General features: G+C 38.8%; 1 protein-coding gene across 12 annotated transcripts in view; it reads left to right on the forward strand.

The window, feature by feature from the left end:
- SRRM1 (serine and arginine repetitive matrix 1) overlaps positions 1–18954 on the forward strand; it is a 27523-nt gene extending 8569 nt beyond the window's left edge. For 2 of the 12 annotated variants that reach the window (XM_073317381.1, XM_073317393.1), the window contains 14 exons: positions 810–922; positions 1566–1784; positions 2594–2794; positions 3471–3590; positions 5318–5589; positions 6842–6922; positions 7306–7392; positions 8222–8360; positions 8818–8859; positions 10923–11027; positions 11473–11934; positions 13076–13268; positions 13593–13784; positions 17982–18954. In XM_073317381.1, coding sequence (XP_073173482.1) covers positions 810–922; positions 1566–1784; positions 2594–2794; positions 3471–3590; positions 5318–5589; positions 6842–6922; positions 7306–7392; positions 8222–8360; positions 8818–8859; positions 10923–11027; positions 11473–11934; positions 13076–13268; positions 13593–13784; positions 17982–18086 — 2331 coding nt within the window. In that variant the 3' untranslated portion in view covers positions 18087–18954. The remainder of the gene's footprint in view (positions 1–809; positions 923–1565; positions 1785–2593; positions 2795–3470; positions 3591–5317; positions 5590–6841; positions 6923–7305; positions 7393–8221; positions 8361–8817; positions 8860–10922; positions 11028–11472; positions 11935–13075; positions 13269–13592; positions 13785–17981) is intronic. The other 10 variants (XM_073317382.1, XM_073317383.1, XM_073317384.1 and 7 more) reach the window with 10 other exon arrangements.
- The last annotated feature ends 1393 nt before the right edge of the window (positions 18955–20347 follow it).

The raw sequence follows: 20347 nt of genomic DNA on the forward strand, positions 1-20347 counted from the left end.
TCGGGGTGGGTAGGGGAGAGATTGATATGGCTTAAGAATTGTAGACTTGCAAAATGTAGCTTTTGCAGTTATATTTTATTTAGTGTCATGGTTATAGCAGTCATTTTTATGATTATTATTCCATTAGAGTAGCCTTCAAATTGTTGTTGTTTTTTTTTAAACTAGTTGGCATTAAGGTAGATTTTGCAAATTTGGATGAAACTGTTATTGAGGTGAAGAGGAGAGATAAGTTATATAATTTTGACTTACTGCTAAAATGTAATATCTTTTGTTCAGGCTTGCCTTCTGAACTGAGACAATAGATTTTTTTTTTTTAATTTCACAGCATAAAAAATTAAGTGGCTTTTAAAATGTCTTTTAGTTAATCTTGCGTGTTTTTTTTTTTTTTGAGATGTGCATCTCAATAAATGGTCATTTTTTAAATTTTCTGCTTTGACTACTCCATTTTAGTTCACACATGAAGTTGTGTTTAGATAAAAAATATGGCTTACACTAGTAAAGGTTCTGTTCTTGAAAAATCTGTCAAACATTGCTTTCTAGTTCTATAATTAATTTTAACATAGTTCTCATGCTGAATTTCTAGGTCAACATAAATGGTGCCTAACGTTCTGTATTTGTATGTTTGTGAGTAGACAAGGCAGTTTTAGCTGATTTTATTTTTCTTTGACTTGTGTCCATATTGTTTATCAGGACTTGTGAAAAAGTCCTTTCATTACTCCTTGGACATTAAGATAGGAAGATTTTTTTTTTTACACTAATTTGTGTCTGATTATGCTTCTGATTTAAATACACAATGTACTGTGTTTTAGATTGAGCAAGAAAAGTTGGCTTCTATGAAGAAACAAGATGAAGACAAGGACAAGAGGGACAAAGAGGACAAAGACAGCAGAGAAAAAAGGGACAGATCCAGAAGCCCAAGAAGGTATTACTAATACACTCTTAATGTAAATATGTGCTTACAATTCCTGTTGGTCTTCAGGACAGTGGAGATTTCTAAAGATTCAGCAAACTTTGGAATGGACCCTACAGAATTCTTTTTAGGGGGCAAGTTTAGCTTGTTACTGAATATTAATGGCAGATAAAAAACTAGTGGTATATAAGGGAACAGGCATTGCTTGTAATGGTAAATGTATTACATTGAGAGCACAAAAGATTTTCCTGCGGTTCGAGCAGATAGCTCAGAAATTTACCATCTTGTGAAAGTGTTTATGCTAGTATAAGCATTATTTTAGATTTAGTTTGGTAAGCTTTTCTTGTTTGTGCAGCTATAACAGTTTAGTGTACAGGTGGTGGCTAATTTTAGTTTATCGAAGGCAAACATTATGTTGAATTACCAAACAGTTTCCCTAGAATTGTTAATGACAGTCCTGAAGTCTGAAGCAAGTTTTGCTAACTGATGGGTTCTTTAGAAAAATCTAAAATAGCTCTACCTTTGTTTTTTACCTTTCCCAGTTAGCAGTGGGGAAAAAAGATGTCTGATTTTTTTAGATGAAGTTTCTTGGCTGTAAATATCTATGGCTTTAGTTTTTTAAATATGCTCCTAACATAGTAAATTATTTGAACAGCAATTGTCTCTTTCCTAGACGCAAGTCAAGGTCTCCTTCCCCTAGAAGGAGATCATCTCCTGTCAGAAGAGAGAGAAAGCGTAGCCACTCTCGATCTCCTCGTCACAGAACCAAGAGCCGTAGTGTTACTCCTGCACCAGAAAAGAAAGAGGAGACTCCAGAGCCAGAGCCTTCGGTGCAGGCAAAGGAAACTTTGATTCAAGAGGCAACATCAACTAGGCAAGTATTAGGGTTGATTTCTTTTCCCCCTTGAAATTAACTTTTATTATAGAGAATTATCATTCCCTTTAGTGTAATGGAGTTATTTTAATTCCTGGTGCTATTAGAGCTTTATAGAAAGCAGCCCCACTTTCTTCTGAAAAAATGTGCTACTATTTTTTTGCCTGGCAGATTTCTTTACATGTGTCACCATGGACTTCAATAAAACATATTTCCACATAGAGAAATTAGCGTAAATCTGAGTGCATACTGATGTTTCACGAATACTTTTTTGTTGCATCACTCTAGTTAAGTCCTTTCCTTTGGCAGTGTTAAGTTTAGTTTCATTAAGAAATGCATATTAAGGCTGGTTTGGCTTAAATTTCCCTGTATTTGTTGAGAACTTCGCAAGCACCAGCTTCTGACTTCAGACTGGATAAAGGCAGAACACTTCCTAAAGTAATGATTCAGCACTTGGAATTGGACAGCCTCAGCATTATCTTAAATAATGGCAGACTGGAACTTTTGACAAATCAATTTTTCACTGGTCCTACTTGATTAATAATTTCCACTATTCTGCATTGTCAGGTCAATCTATGGAAAGTTAACATATGGCCTATTCAGTATACTTTTAATTATCTGTTACAGGAAGATGAAGACCTAAATCTTTTGACCATGAGTAGAATTTTAATAGGATTTGAAGCTATGAACACCTTAATCAGGTGTTACTCACTATCTTTTTTTAGTGTCATAGGTTCTTTCTAAAATATAATCCAGGTAGCTACAGATGGGATATGCTTATATTTTAAGGTTTTTTTTAACTTTAACAGTGATATACTGAAAGTTCCCAAACCTGAACCTGTACCAGATACTAAAGAAACTTCCCCAGAACGAAATTCAAAGAAAGAGAGAGAGAAAGAAAAAGAGAAGACTCGTCAAAGATCACCATCCCGTTCCAAATCAAGGTCAAGGTCTCGCTCACATTCCCCTTCTCATTCTAGACCAAGAAGGCGTCATAGATCACGGTCAAGGTAAGAAGATGAGTTTTTACTTTATCTTGAGGATAAAGGCCAGGAACTGAATGATCTGCTCTGAAGTGGCCATTCAGAGCCATAAAACACTCAATTAACTGTGTACATAGGAAATTCTGGGGGGGACCTAATTATATGGTGTGAGATAAAGGCCAAGGCATTAGTACCACTCTGTACAGTAATAATTCTCCTCAGTCAGAGATGAGCCTGCAGTGGGTTAGGCCGAGTAAGAGGGAGGGGAGAAGAAGAGTGGAAAACACCACCTAAGCATGTTTATTATCTTCATCTTCTACCTCATCTGGGGAAAATGCTTGATATGAATGGCAGTTGGGCTGGGAGAGGGTACTGAATCCTGAATACGGTATTTGACAGCTCCAAGTGATTCCCCACAACCTCCTTTGAGAGCTAGGTTTGGTCCTGAAAACACTTAGAAGTTTAGATTTAAATTTTTTTTTTGGTATGGATTAGTACAGAGGTTTTGATTGATTTGGAATCTTGTTTGCTTGTAGTTTAATGGTAACACGTTCCAATACAACAGAAATGCTAATTTAGTGTGAATATACTTGCTACAAAGCAGCTTTATCACTTGGTTTCTGGTGACTAAATCTACCTCCATCCTGTGAAATTTAGGAGGTCGCTGTTCATTCTTCGAATTTTCATTGATTGATTGTGACAGGTCTTACTCCCCTAGAAGGCGGCCAAGCCCAAGACGACGACCATCTCCTAGGAGAAGGAGTCCTCCAAGGCGCATGCCTCCCCCACCCAGACACAGAAGAAGTAGATCCCCTCTGAGGCGGTAAGATTCCTTTTTGGTAAATATTAAACTGCTCATATTTGAAAGACATCACAAGGTTTTAAAAACTTTTAAAGTTAACTTGAAAAATAGTTATGAAGAGTGATGGTAGTATCAAAGGTAACTTAACCATAGGTGACTTTGATAGTGTATAGTATACAAACTAAGGGCAGGTCTACACTACAGTGGAGATCGACACTCTGAGATGGATCCACTGGGGGTTGATTTAGTGGGTCTAGTAAAGACCCGCCAGATGGACTGCAGATTGCTCCCCAGTCGACCCCTGTACTCTACCCCCAATGAGAAGAGTAAGGTAAGTCGATGGGAGTCGACCCCCTGCAGCGTAGACCCTGTGGTAACTCGACCTAAGGCATAGCATAGGTCGACTTACCGCAGTCGTGTAGACATAGCCTAAGTGATTTAAAAGTTGCTTTGTCTTGTTTTATGCCTATGTCCCTTAAGAGCAGGGAAATAAAGCCCTTCGGATTGGCAGGAGTATTGCTATATTACTTAACGCTTTCTTTTTGAAGCTAATAACTTCTGTTCCAGAATCAGGTGTCTGATATAGTATCAAAAGGTCATAAATTGTTTTAAAGTACCTCTAATGGATGTTTTCTAACATTCATAAATGGTGATGGTTTGTGTTAATTGCTCAATTTGTTATTCTGGCACTTTCTTTAGTGGACAGTGGTGGCATTGGTTATGTCATGACTTTACAAATTAAGGCTGGCTTTTTAAACTTTGTTTTAGAAGTTTGTCCTTTTGTGGTGGTTTTTGCTTGGGAACTTACATCTTTGCCATCATTTAAACAGTTTTGGTGGCTGAGGAGAAAGTGCATGTCAGAGACCATGTGACTTCAGTGCACTGTTGAAATAGGAAACTTGGGACAGCTTTCACAAGAAAAAAGGGGCTATAATACTTTTGGGTGTTTGAGACTTACTATAACTGCATGGTAACTTTTTTTGAGGTTTGTAAAAATTCATTTTTGAGACAAAATACTGTGAAAAGTGTCAAAAGTGTATTTTGGCAAGATACGTAAGAACTCCCTTTTAGCAAATATTTATCTCACTCAAGTTAGGGTTTCTTTTTTCCAGGTTCTCAGGAATTCTGCAGCCAAAGGTGGATTCTGCAGGTACACAATTGCAACAGAATTTACCACAAATTTTGCAGCAGAATTCTAGAGGCCCTCTTTAAGTTTATAAAGTAAAGACAAGCTTAAAAATCATACAAAATATTGCTAAGATGTTTTCAGAATTGTTACATGTCTGATATTTGTGGAATTTGCAGCCTCCTGGTATAAAATTTTTGTTCCTCAAAGGTTCATTTCTGCCACCAGTCTTTTTAATAGATCCTTTTTGAGGTTCAGTAAACAAGGTTCTGTAGGGTGAAAAATTCTCTTAACCATCTAAATACTAAACAACTCAAACACAAACACACGTACGCGCACACAACAACCACAAGTCATTTTCTTGGATCCTTTAGAGTTAGTAATATTTTATAATCTAAAAAAGGAAAACAAAAGGTAACATTTCAGACAAATTGTTCAGTTATAGTTTGAAAATAATTGAAACGTTAATTTGTGTTAGTCTCCTCTTGTATGAAATACTAAAGCGTTTTAGGCTAAAGTATGCCAGTTTTTTGGAAGTGCTACTGTATATAGTTCTATAGATATGCTTGCCGAATGAACTGTGCTTAATCAGACCCAATTAATGTTAACTTTGTATCTGCAGGAGAAGACGGTCATCGGCATCTTTATCTGGAAGCAGCTCTTCTTCCTCCTCTTCACGCTCTCGATCACCGCCAAAAAAACCACCTAAAAGAATTGTATCCAGTCCTCCTCGCAAAACACGTAAACTGTCTCCTTCTGCCAGCCCTCCTAGGCGGAGGCACAGGCCTTCCCCACCAGCAAGTTCGCCTCCAAAGCCACGCAGGTCTCCGACACCTCAGCAGTCAAATCGTGGAAGAAAAGTCCGTGGTTCTATTTCTCCAGGGAGAGCCTCAGGTATAGTCCCCTAAATGTGTGCTTTCCCCCAATCGCTTTATCTATTTTAACCTTTACCATCTCGTAGCTAGCAAAGAGTATATAACTAATGGCAGGACTGCCTCAAAACTTTTGCCTTTTCAAAGTACGGAAGTTGTTGAATGGACATTTTATTAAATCTGGTCTTAAATATTAACAATATAGAGATTCATAGTACAAATCACTTAAATGTCAGCAACAAAAAAATAAAGATTATAGTAGTTGACATTCAAAAAAAAAAATCCCATAGTGCTGAGTTGACCTCCCTGCAATGTTTCATTGTAAGAATAGGAAGATCTTAGTTGTTATGAAATCTAATACTTTAAGGCAAATACTAATTGGTAACAACTGGTGTAAGATTTTTTCTGCAATGTTTTGAGGCTTGTTTCTAAATTAGTTTTTCCTACTCTGTGAAGATCTAGATTTGATTCATGTGTTTGCGTTTGAGGCAGTAGGCAAGGTTTTTAATTGTCACTGCATATTTCTCTTCACTCAGTTTTACTTAAATCACTTCAAAGAATCAAGCTGCAGTTTTCTCTTTTCAAGTGGTTATGGTATCAAATTTCTGTTCCAGAGGGATGGTACAATTGTGGGCTTGGGATATCAAACAATTTTCAGACATAGGAAAAAGTTTAGGCAGTTAAAATATAATTCAAAAGTAAGTACATCTCCAACTGTAGTCAGCCCTGAACTTTAATCTCTGGTTTTTAAAATTGAAATTTTTAATAAACCATAAATTGTATGCTCTCACTTCTTTTCTGTACTACATTTCAGTTGTATCATAGTAGAATTGAATAGTTTATTAAAATAAGTTTATTAAATGTATGTTACTGGCTTTTCAGGAAACATGTACCTTCATGGAATTAGTAGGAATTAAATTATCATACAATTTTAAGACTGTATTTTTCGTAACCTTCTGTGGTTAGAAAAAAAAACAAAAAACCAACATTTCTACTCAGTTTACGTACTATAATTTCAAAGTAAAATAGCAGTATACCAGCCAAATATTATCTAAAAGTGCAACATTCTTTTCTGTATAGAAAAATCTGCCAGGAAGCTGAAGTCTAAAAAGTATACTACAAAAATTCATATGAAGCAGATGTAAACTGACATCATTCATGAAAAGCTTTCACTTGTTTTGTATGGATAACAATGTGTGCAAGATCTTATTAAATTTAATTTACAATCATATTCAACTTTTTCTTAGATTTGTCTGCTAACTTTTGTCTTTTAGCACCTAAACATAAGAGTATTGAAAAAAGAGAGTCTCCCTCACCAGCGCCAAAACCTAGAAAAGTAGAATTGTCTGAATCAGGTGAGTTGGTCATTTACAATAGCTTTCCTTTAAATGGTATGAAAACAAACAAGGGGCACACTTATCCAGTGTGTTTCTTGAGATCCAGTGGCTTTGATAGCAATATTGGAGGTCAGGTTTTCAGAGAGATGTGTATAGAGGACATAAAGCATCCCACTTACATTAACTCTTTCCCGTATGCTTCTTTGAAAACCATAGCCAAAATGCATACTCCAAAGAGAGGATGCCTTTTTAATTAAAGATGTAGCACAACATTTTTTAAATAGAACACCTGATCAATTTTAACACTGCTTCACAAACTGTCTGTATTCATAAAGTAACATGAAGTGACTGAAGGGACAAACATAAAAATTAAATGTTCCTTAATTGTGCATATCTTTCAGAAGAAGACAAAGGTGGAAAAATGGCTGCAGCAGATTCTGTGCAACAGAGACGTCAGTACAGAAGGCAAAACCAGCAGTCTTCATCTGGTACAGTAGTAATTTTGTAATTCTAATAAGATATTTTACTTGCATAATTAAATATGTTTAACATATTGGCTACTTTTGTACTGCTAAATTCAAATTGTGCTTAGTTTTACACGTTTCATTGATGTATCCTACAATGCTATGGCAAAATTAATCACACTTACCATAATGAAAATCTTTTGTTCACTGATCAAAAAATACTCCAAGGAGAAGGCAAGTAGAATTTTGGGAGTTGGTACTATACATTTGTTATAGTATTTATCTCTTGAAAAGTTGGCACAATTTTAAAGCATTTTACTATAGTGTAAAACCCAGCATTTTCCTGTGGGCAGATGACCTCTGTCTTTGCAACTGCTCATTTTCTGATACTTACTTTAGAATCGTGCATTCTGGGGCATAACTAGCTAGCCCAGAATTGTCAACAAATCTCATAGGAGCTGAAAAGAATGTTACAACATTTCTCTTCTCCTGTTCAGTGCCTCTTTACTTGTAAATTACTTGGAATATTTCTGCACATACTCAGTTTTGCTTCTGGTTTCACACTTCACCTTGTAAATTATTTTGCTGGTCAGAATTGCTCTTGCAGTTCTGTTGCTGCATATAATTGATTCGGGGCTTTTATTAATGCTGTTGAAGTTAGCATCTCTGTTTGTCCTCCAGCTAAATTTGTTCAGTATTTTGCAGCTGCATATCTTGTGTTGGTTCTGCAACATGTACCTGAAATTCAGGTTTTATATACACACAAACTTACACCAATTTAAAGTTGTGTTTTGAAGCAGTTATTCTAGACGCTCTTATTTCTGTTTAAGAAATAATTATTTTGTATTTATAGACTCTGGTTCTTCATCTTCCTCTGAAGAGGAGCGACCAAAAAGATCAAATGTGAAGAATGGTGAAGTGGGTAGGCGCAGACGACACTCGCATAGTCCATCACCTTCTCCACGGAAACGACAAAAGGACTCTTCCCCTCGGTAAGTACTTTCTTCTGCTCAGCACAACTGATGTATTTAACAGTGACAAAATATATAACTTACAAATGGACTAACTTCTCATCTCTTAATTCGCATTACATTATTGCCTACAGGCCCCCAGCAGAATCAGTTGGGATTACCCTTGTCCAAGTGCTATGCAAACACCATAGAAGATGGTCTGTGCACCAGAATTTAGATTTTAGAGGTGAAAGTGAACTCCTTGATACCAGCACTAGATTTTTTTGTGAGATTATTGGACCTGATCCAAAATCTATTGGGGCTTTGGACCAGGTCCTTACAGGAGGGTTTTTTTCAATCTAATGCAAGGAGATTAATTTGACTTCTGCTCAAGTGTTGAGAATTACTTTGAATCTTGTGCAAACATGTTCATCTTTGCATGAAGTAAATCTTTGGCAAATGGAATTTTTGACTTTGTTTTTTTCTCCACTGCTGTCAGGATGCAGATGGGAAAGAGGTGGCAATCACCAATGATTAAAAGGTTGGTTAGAAATGACTCCATTAATTAAAATTAAATTTAAAGTTTTTCTAGAAACACTGTACTTTTGTAGCAGATGGTGAGCATGGGTGCCCTTTCTCCTGCTTCACCCACACAGAAGACATTTCAAATTGCAAGATAATGGGACAAGAAATCCAAATTGTTCATTGCCTCTTTTCCTTCTAACAGTGAAATTGTTTCAGATCTGCCTTATGTCCATAGATGACAGTTTGGGTAGCTGGTTGAAATAACCTGATATTGTGCCTTAGAAGCTTAACTGCATTGCTGTATATGACATTTATCAAAGTTACGCTCTCCAGGCAAGATTTTACTTGAGTGTTTTTATTCCTCAAATATAATTCTGAAACAGAGGTGAGCAGTAAGTATGTGAAGATATTTCACACATTGCTACCAGCTGCTTTTGTGGTAGGAAAATAAAATGGGCTAATGGGGAACTCAATGTTTAAAAATAAAGCTATTTAACTCCTCAAATACCAAGAGGAGATGGAGGTTCTAAAATTCCCACTCTGTCTTCTCTCCCTTTTACATGCATTTTCACTGTGTGTCCTGGAACAATCTGGTTTAGTAGTGGGACTGAAGTTAGCAGCTCCTGCAAATTTCACAGGCTGAGTGCTTCATCATTTTGTCACAAATCTTACCTTTCAGAGGTAGCTTTGTAGGCAGTTCCTTTGAAACTTGATTTTTAGACTGAGTGTAGCATAATGCAGAAAGTCAGTGATGACTTGGCAAAGACATGGCCAGAATAGTAGATTCTATCATGGTCTCTGCCACTAGACTGCCCATCTGAAGTCAACTGAAAACAAGAGTAGGTGCCTCACTACTATTAGGAAAAGTGCTAATTTTAAACTTAAGAGGCTGGATCTATAAGATAAATATTTAATGACTGGTGTGAATAATCTATAATGATTAAAACCTAACCGGAACGTAGGTGCCACATATGATTGGCTAAATTTGAGCCAGATGAAATGTGACCAACTTCCTCAAACTCTGACAAATTCAGTAATAAATGTGCTCAGTCTTCAAACTGTTGCATATAACAGTTGTTTTACTTGAATTTCAGGACAGCGTACTTTACTTTACAAAAGAATAAATTCAGCTAAGTCCTTCTATATCAATGTGTAACAAATTTTCTCCTAGTCTGTTGCCTTATACATTTAATATGAAAACTATTATTGCTGAATATTTTTAGTGGGTCTTACGGTGATATTTGAAGATGACTTCATATTTTTTCAGCTCACAAAATCATGTTTAGCTCTTGAGGAACAATCCTGAGCTGCAAATATCTAGTTTCTTGCTATGGAAAAATATAGCAAGGCTATTTGGAATTAAATATTAATTAGCAGACTCCTCCTATTGATTAAAAGTGCAGGGCAGCCTTTAAAAAGCAAAAAAGATATTTAATGTTTTTGTCACTAAAAAGCTACATTTGTTTTCCTCACAGAATTTAAACCCGTTGAGCTTTTCAGACATTTTGGGGAAACACTATGGGTCCAGATTTCCCCATATAAGTTAACTACAAATCTTTGTCTTCAGTGGGAGTAGTGTCTGGACCCCTTGTGCTCTGAATATTTTAAATGCAGTATAGCAATATCTTAGCACCAACTCTGGTTTTCTTAGCCTGTGCTCTTGCTGAAGTGTTAAAATCTACCAGTGGTAAAGAGTACATCTGCTTAGAATCAATTTCTGTTTGTGTACCTGAAGTCTCTGAAGTTGGCAGCCATTTAAGATATATCCCCACTAGGAAGATAAATATCTCCTTGGTCTAGTGAGCTTTAATAACTTCTTTTCCCTGGAAAACAACTCTGGTAAGGTGGAAGACTCCTCATAGCTTCTCTATCCCATACTCTCAGAGAAAACCAACTTTGCTGTATCCTTTTTGTCTCTTAGACATAATCACTGTCTGATAGTGTTTACATCTAATTTGGAAGACAAGTATCTGAACCAGCTTAGTTTTATGTAGTGGAGATGACATGGCAGGGAAAACATTAAGCATCTGGCATGAGGTTTGTTTTTTTTAAATAAAGCAACTCTTCTGTTTCCTCTAGTAGGAGGAGGAGGAGTCCATCACCACCACCTGCCAGAAGACGGCGCTCTCCTTCTCCTGCCCCTCCTCCAAGGCGGCGCAGATCACCTTCATTGCCTCGCCGAAGGTAACTGTTGCTTTTTATTAATCCCTAAGGACAGTTCTGAAAATCAAGAGTTGTAACACTGTCCAATAAAAAACAAATGTCATGATTAATGGAAATGATGCCTTTTGCTGATAAGTTTCTTGTTGGGAAATCATTTTTTTAAATTTAAAATCATAATTTTGTTTTCTGAAATATTTTCAGTGGGGGATGTGTTCAACTGAACCATTGTAAGTGCCGAGTGTAGCAAGCAGTCACTTCACTTACCTCATATTGAAATGGCTATTGGACAGGGTATACTCTGCTGTAGTTCCTTGAGATTGCTGTAAGAACTTTAAAAGTGGAACACATCAATGTAAAATCTTTTCTTCTTTGCCAAAGTGTGTATCTTTAGCCATTGGCAGCTAACTTGTGTGAGAACTTTGTCCTGTATACATGATTTCTCAAATTCTTTCTGTTGGTTTTGTAGGTCTCCATCACCACCTCCTCGCAGGCGCTCACCTACTCCCAGACGATATTCTCCTCCAATACAGAGACGATACTCTCCTTCCCCACCTCCTAAGCGAAGAACAGCAACTCCCCCTCCCCTTCCAAAACGAAGGGCATCACCTTCTCCACAACCCAAGCGCAGAATCTCGCATTCTCCCCCACCAAAACAAAGAAGTTCTCCTGTGGCAAAGAGGCGTTCCCCATCACTATCTTCCAAGCATAGGAAAGGTTCTCCTTCCAGCAGGTCTAATCGTGAAACCCGATCCCCACTACAAAACAAACGGCATTCACCATCTCCACGGCCTAGAGCTTCACATACCTCTTCAAGTCCACCGCCTCTGCGAAGGGGAACTTCATCTTCACCCAAGCGGAGACAGTCTCCATCTCCAAGCACTAGACCCATCAGGAGAGTGTCAAGGACCCCAGAACCCAAAAAGACAAAGTAAGGGACTTGTTAACTTATAGCTATAGGCAAATGGGAATAGATAAAGCAAGGGTTTGCACTAAAATCAAAGGGTGTCAGTATTATGTCTTCATGCTAGTCTAGTTCCTGTTGACGTACTGCTTTCATTCTGCCAACTTCTATAATGTGGCTTTTCTGAAATAACTGTTAGAGGCATTTCCTGTCGTATGAAAATTCGTGGCTGGGAATAGCTTCAGAGGCACTGCAGAAGTTCATCTTTGACAAAGTGTGGTAGTGGGAAGGCAGAATAGAGGCAAACATCAAACACGGATAATGGTGAAACCAAAGCAGATTACAAAATAAGACTTCAAAGGGATTTTTAGCTTTGTTTGGAGCCTAGTGAACTATGCATCAAAGTTCACTATGGAACAGGGCTAACCCAAGTCACATTCTTATTAAATGAATATTTGACAAGCTTTTAATAGTGGGAGATCTCTACCTAAACATCTAGTGAAGGTATGGCAGTGCTGGCTTAATCAGTTCTTTCAGGAAAATTACATAGCTGAATGCAATCCTGTCTTAACTGGTGATAAAACAGTAGCTGTGCCATTTTGAATTTTTATCAGGTGTGAAGAGAGGACAGCCACTCATGAACAGGAGAACACTATAGTCTGTCCAAGATACTAATCTGTAGTAAACCTACAATATCTTTTTGGCTTGCCAGTCTGCAGTGCTTAGTTAGATCTTGGATTTTCCTTTTACTGTCATTCTTATGAAGAATTCCAGTCTAAATGTATGGAATTTAGCTCCACAGTAAAGGGATTAATGTGAACAGATTTGTAGATCAGCAGTAACTCAAAGGGTACGTCTGCACTGCAGTTAAACACCACCGGCTGGCCTGTGTCGGCTGACTCAACCTCAAGGGCTGTTTAATTGCACTGTAGACATTTGGGCTGGAGTCCAGGCTCTGGGACTCTGAGCCTAGACATCTATACCCCAATGGAACAGCCCCTTAGCCAGAGTCAGCTGGTACAGGCCAGAGACTGGTGTCTAATTGCAGGGTAGAAATACCCTGTGTGACCATGGTTAGTTACATAATAATTGTTAGTTAAGTTACCTTGTTTGCATTTACTGTATAAGGCACAAGGAGTCCTAAATGTTAATCTTTTTTATTTTTAAGGGCTTCCACACCAAGTCCACAGTCTGTGAGAAGGGTGTCTTCATCCAGGTCTGCGTCAGGATCACCTGAGCCAGCACCTAAGAAACACCAAGCACCTCCATCCCCTACTCGGTCTCGATCCCCCTCCACTAACTGGTCGCCACCACCTGTGAAAAAGGCTCAAAGTCCTACGCAGAGTCCATCCCCTGCAAGGGTATGTTTTTAATAAAAGTAGTACTTAATTGGAATATGCCTACAGAACTTTCCTCATGTGGCATATTTCTCTTGCCTAGTTTTGCTTATGATGTTCAAACAATTCTAGCTCATTTACTAGTAGTGTATTTAAATGCAATTCCTTTTAAATGATGGGATGGCAATAGCTGTTCCGTAGACACACTCGTTATGCAGCAAATGTGCTTAACGTCCAGGCCACATGATCTTTGTAAAGAGAAAGGGTTTATTTGTGCATCCTCACCCGATACACAAATCTGGCATACGTATCTCCAACGGTGAAATAAGGAATTTATTTTCATTACAGAATTCTGATCAGGAAGGTGGTGGGAAGAAAAAGAAGAAAAAGAAGGATAAGAAGCATAAAAAGGACAAAAAGCACAAGAAACACAAAAAACATAAGAAAGAGAAGGCTGCAGCTGCTGCAGCAGCTGCTGCTACTTCAGCGGCTACTTCATCAGCCCAGGAAGACCCAGAAGCAGAGACAGAGCCCAAAAAGGTTGGCTAAATAAATCTGATTTCGAAAGCCAAAGAGTGAAATGAAAGAACATATTTACAGACGTAATTGATACTTATGTATGATTTTGACAATATCTGTTCTAAGCCCAATATATTTGAAGGCAGGGCCTGAATTATGCTACAACTGGCTAAATTGTAAAATTTAGTTCAAGTCACCTCTGCATATTCCCTTCTTGGGATGGCAGAGGCCACTGGAATAACTCCAATTAGAGGCTAGTTACCTCTGTTTCTCTTCCTTTCCATCATCCTCTCCTAAAAACAAAGGTTATTTTCTGCTTCTGAGAGGCTATTAATGAGCATTGTCTACATTGCCTTTTCCTTTCTACAAAGCGGTAAATAGGTGACACTTTTGAGCAATGGTTTTAAAAAAAAAAAAAAGTCCACTTTGTACAGTGAAATACATCCATGGCAAGCTAACATCAAGCTTTTATTTTGTTTTAAGTGTAACTATTAAATTGGATCATATTTTTTTAAAGTTAAATATACAGAGAACTAAAAATCTACAGACCAATAGAGATTTTTCCACTAATGTTTTTACAAACGATATTCGCTACAATTATAAATATTTCATGCCAAGTTTGAAACTCAGGTTTTGAAGTACTGAGATCCTGAATGCGGGATTGACTTGTCCACACTGAGAGAAAACTGGAAAGTACGCAAATGGCATAAGTAGTGGGTATTTATAATTTTTTGTTTCAGCAACCTGACATGTTAAAATCATATTGTAAATATACACACTTATGTTTGAATGTCCCTTTAAAAAATCCAAAGCAAATAGTAAATCTCGTGGGGCAAATGAAATTGTATTTTTGCTAAAAATCTATTTTGTTGTATTTCAGCCTTCTGTATGACATGGCTGCTTGTTAGTTGTAGGCAGCAAACTAGAGACATTCTATGCTATATTTGTATGACGTTATAGTAGAAATGGTACGCAAAAGTGTACATAACCTAGGTAAAATTTCTAGTGTATAAAACCTTTGCTTTTGACGTTTCTGAATGATCATCTCTAGTTCAAGTATATGTACCTATTGGTACTCCACCATTGGATGTGCATGCGTCTGTGTGCTCTTGATTGGAGATTGCAAAGCAGTGCTCACGGTCATGCGCAGAACAACATCTTGTGCTCTGAACTAGGAGATATAGGCAGGAGGTGGAACACTTCCTCCCCCCACCCCCCCTCGCCCCGCCAATCCATAACTCCATAATGTTTTATGCAGCCAATGGAAGTTGCCACAAGCTCAGTTTAGACCCTCTCCAATAGACAAGGAATCCAAGAGTCTGGACTTACTGGGCAGAAGAGTTGTTCATCAGCTGCTCTTCGGTTTTGTGTTGCTAATTATCAGGCCTTGATGGTGAAAGACGTGTTTACCATGTATTCAATATTTACACACTTAACTGAATATGTGCCACAAGATCAGAGAGACCAGTTTCAGTCCATCATTGCAGGGGGCAGTTGGTCACAAAAGCCTCCCTCCAAGCTGCCCTAGATGCTGCAGACACAGTGTTGAGATCCATGGCCATGGCAGTGATCATGAGAAGAGTATCCTGGCTCCAGCCCTTAGGTCTTCCAAGAGAAGTACAGTGCACAGTCAAGGATCGCCCCTTTGAAGGACCCAGGCTCTTCAGTGATCATATGGACTCCTCTCTCCACACTCTCAGGGATTCCAGGGCTACGTTGCATTCACTGGGATTCTTTACGTGCCTGCAATAAAAAGAGAACTTTGTTTACAGCCTGCCCAGAGATCCAGGCCATTCCAATATCATCAGCAATCCACCTTCCCTATATCTGAGGAGGCCTTCAGGAGAAGGAGCAAGCTGCAGAAAGACTACTGACCCCTTCTTCTTAATTGGCTCCCTCCTTCTAAAAAGCACTTTTGACACCTTGGCCAAGGGCATAAATCATCCCAGTTCACTGGATTTCCGCATTGTGCAATCTCCCCCCACTTTGGAGATTGACTGACTGTCCCCTTACCTCAGACAAGTGGATACTGGAAGTTCCCAGAGTGGGTTACTCTGTCCATTTCCACTCTGTTCCTCCCTATCCCTCTTCAGGGACCTCTCTCATAAAAAGCTCTTAAGGCAAAAGGTTCTGTGTCCTCTTCCACCCCGCATCCCCACCCCCCTCCCCCACTTCTGGGGCAGTACAGCTGGTTCCAGCAGAGTTCATCGGGAAAGGATTCTATTCCAGTTACTTGGTTTCCAAGGGAGATGGAGGGTGGAGACTGATCCTCAACCTCAGGAACTTTAACTACTATTTTTTTAACACTTCAGAATGGTGACATTAGTTCCAGTTCTTCCACCCGTTGATCCAGGAGACTGGTTTGTTACCCTTGACCTACAAGACACCTTCTTTCATGTAGCCATCCACTCATTGGACAAGCGCTTCCTGTGCTTTGTAATAGGAACAGACCACTATCAATACTGAGTTCTTCCCTTCAGAAGCACTCGGTATTGAGTTCTCAGTATTCTTCTTCACCATATCTCCAAGGGTGTTGGGAAAGGTCCTTTCGGTAGTGGCAGCTCCTATCCGTCAGTGGGGGATCTCAGTATCCCCAGATTTGGGCAACATGTTGATCCGGGTGAATCATACCAAGGTCCAGACAGCTACAACAAAGGCATTAAACTTGTTCCAATTGCTAAGATAAACTTCACAGGAGCTGTTTTGGATTCCACAGCAGCAAAAGCCTACCTTCCCATTGAGAGATTTCCCACGCTATCTGGCCTAATCTCATTGCTGCAGTTCGGCTCACAGATGACCAAGACATACAAGGCCACTTAGTCAGGGTAACGATAGACAATAGGGCAGAGATGTACATCAAGTGCCAGGGTAGACCAAGAGCCTAGTCCTTGTGCACAGTATTTCCCATCAAAAAGCCACATCAGTGGTTGGTCTATCATGGAGGGAAATACTGGCACATGTATCAAACTGCTGTCAGCTTCGGAATGTCGCTGTGAAGCACCAGTCTTTGCAGACACTGCCCTGAGGTGTATTTCTCTGCAAGTGAGCTTCCCATCCTAACAGAAGCATCTGTTACAACCACAGACTTCCTAAGCTGACGCTTTCTGGCAAGACCGCGAATGGGAGCTCAAACTCTTGCAGACCTGGGGTCTACCACAAGTAGATCTCTTCAGCACCCTGAAATGTCACCTGTTTTGCTCAAGGGGAGATTATGGCCTCAGTTCTATAGGAGATGCATGGATATCTCCTTGGCCTCGTGCCCTACTGTATGCTTTACCCACAGGCATCATTAATCCTCACAACTCTTACCAAGCTATGTATGGAAAGAACGAAAGCTATTCTTACAGCACTGGCCTGGCCTAGGCAGATGCAGTACTCAAACCTCATCCACCTCTGAGGGGCACCCCTGTGGACCTATTGACACACAACTTGGGGTCCCTCATCCACCCCAACCCTTCCTTTCTGAACCTCTGTGTAGCTGCTGAATGGCTCTCAACCGTGGAATTGACCTGTTTAGATGCAGTTTAGTCAGTCCTTTTGTCCAGCAGAAAGCCTGGTTACCCACAAAACTTTACTCCAGAAGGGGAAATGCTTTTACTCTTGGGGCTCTCTTTCCATCTTCCCAAGCCTTGGAAGTTCTGCTTCTCAAGATAGTGGGCTAGATACTAAAATTAAAAGCGAGAGGTCTGTCAGCTCGTAGGGTACATTTGGCTACTATCACAGCTTTCCACTTACCCATCCAGGGGCTCTTGTTGTTTGCCCACCTGTCACAGCCAGATTCCTCAAAGGTCTGTATAATTTACATCCTCCTGTCTGGCACCCGCTCCCAGTGGGACCTAATGCTCTAAGGAGATTCCCCCTTAGAACCGATGGTCACCTGTTTTCTCCTCCACCCCTCCTTTAAAACTTTGTTCCTAGTCACCGTTACTTCAGCAAGAAGAATGGGAAGCTGGGGGCACTCATGGCCTAGCCATTGTAAACCACCTTTTTTTTAATAGGGACACCATTTTACCACACGCTCATTCCTGTTTTCTCCCAAAGGTCTCAGCATATCACATTAATCAAAAGATTTGTCTTCCTGTATTCTACCCTTCCAGAAATGTAGCAACTTTGCATCCCACAATTTTACATTTGCCATATTGCAGTATCAGGATGGCTATTACCTGGTCTAGCTCTTCATGTCTGCGGAAATAATCACTTCTGTATCTTTGTTTTAAGGAGACAGAGAGCGAAGCAGAAGATAACCTGGATGATTTAGAAAAACATCTGCGAGAGAAGGCACTGAGGTCGATGAGGAAGGCACAAGTGTCCCCACCATCTTAGGCTGAAACCTTTGATATAATGTACATTTTATTTGGTTTGTACTCAGAATTCAATTTCAAATTGCTAAAATGTGTTTGAGCTTTAGAATATAACATTTGTTGTAATAATTGCTAGGTTGAGGTTCACCATGTAAAAAAGGCATGGATTTACATTACAAAAAGCATCCACAGTGTACTAGTGACATTCTTTCATTGACAGTTGACATTATTTCATGTAGAGTGAAACTTTTTAGAAGCAGTAAGATGGGTCAAGGGTTTTAAAAATGACTGGCAACCTCAGTTTCTTTAAAATGTACCAAAACCTATACAAATGTTTATAAAGTTTTCATTTTTTTTATCCACTTATATTGCTACTAACCTTTGTGATTTATAAGCTTGCCCAGATATGAAACCACTTCAATTGCAAGGGAAGTACATATGATATTTTAATGCCATAATTGCTCTATTGTTACCTGTGTAGTTGCCATTAAAGTGAATCAAGAACAGAAATCTAGAATGGTACGTAAATGAAAGCATGTCGTTTGCCAGGACACTGTGGGTTTATATTGATGTAATAAGTTGATTTGGAACACTGGAATTTCATTTGTATTTTTGTTCTTTTTTTAAAAAGGGCAGTTTCCTTATCAACAGTCCCAGAGAAGTTCCACACTTACATAAATTTTGTTTGTGAAAAGATGTTGTGGCCCCATTCATGATTCTCGTCTGGTTGCAGTTCTTCTTAATGGTATACGTAACTTTCAGAGATGATGTCTTTGAAAGCCTGAAGGACCTGAACTTTGGATATTGTCATGTTTTCACTGTTTTTCTGTTTTTTTAACTAAAGCTATATAAAGCTTGTGGATTAAACAAAATAAATTTCTAAATTTAAAGAGTTGTTGGTTATTATATGAACACACTTGTTAAACCTTTTCCTCTCAGACAGGGTCAACAAATAACGTAGATGTTAAAAACGGATGTCTAAAATGCTGGATTATGCAAAATGAGATTTTACGTTAAAAATGACTATCCCACTGGCAGAAGTCGCCCTGACTCTGTTAATACAATGATGTTTCTGATGTGCTGTGCTAGCCTTGCGAAAATACCGGCCCAGGCATAAAATCTACCTGCTAGCTCTTTGCTTTGATGATTGTTAATGGAAAAAGTCTTTAGCTGCTTGTCATAATTACTTGCTGCAGCAAAGAGAATTTTGCCAGGTGGTGCTGTATTGTATGGTTACAAAATGGAGATTTGGCAGAAACTTATTTCATAGCCTTATTTACTATTCAGTTAAACAAATACCCAGCTCAGATAATTTGAACATATTGATGGGACACGTTTGCCTTCAAAATAGTATATTTTGAGACTGACTAGACTGCAGGCAAAATTTTCACAAGTGCCTAGTCCCATTTTTCGTAATTTAGGAACTAAAAAAAGAACAAAAATGCAATGGGACTTAAACTAGGTGACTAAGATACTTTTGAAAATTTTGCTGTGCATCTTAATTGTGAAAAGCATATCTACTTAGGTGTAAATATTTGATTAGACTGGAACATAAGTAAAGAGGCTAATCGAGTCACTATTAAGATAAGTGCAGGATGTTCTGTATTCTGAATTGCATAATTGAATTCCTTTGTAGATATCTTATAACTGAAATCACTTTATCTTCTTTGTTTGAGCCCAAGCTTGTCTGACCTGCAATTCACAACTCTGAATCCTCTTGCTTCCCTTCCAACCTCTACTCTTTAATCCATGGATTTGTAATGGTGCAGCATTTGTTCAAGAAGTGATCGCTTGAAATATCTTGGCCTTGCCATTTCTTACCACTATATATGAGGCTTGACCGCTGTGTATGTACTGAGTCTGACTGCAAATGCTGTGTGATTACGTGGGAGTCTTGTTGATTAATGCTACCTTTCTGGAAAGGCAGATCAGTTATATAAGCTTCAGTTGCTGGAGTAATCAGAATTCATCACACAGAAATCTATTCCAAGTTACATTGAATTCTGTTAGAATGAAAATGCACCCATTGTAGTAAACCTAGGGATGAAATGCAAGTCATTGGGAGTTATTCTATTTAGCAGATCAGAGAACAGAAGGAAAGAGCAGCATTCTCTGCCAAGAGATGTGGTGGTAGCAGGTATGTTGGGGGGATGGCTTGAAACATAAAGTAATTTGAGGGAAATCTTCAATTAATAAACCTTATTTGCTGGAGTATTTTAAGTTCTAGTCTTGCAGCCTCAGGTGCTTCTCCAGTGTGTTCTTACACAGATCCAAGTTATTGAG

The sequence above is a fragment of the Lepidochelys kempii genome, chromosome 19 (assembly GCF_965140265.1).
Source record: "Lepidochelys kempii isolate rLepKem1 chromosome 19, rLepKem1.hap2, whole genome shotgun sequence".
NCBI classification, from domain to species: domain Eukaryota; kingdom Metazoa; phylum Chordata; order Testudines; family Cheloniidae; genus Lepidochelys; species Lepidochelys kempii.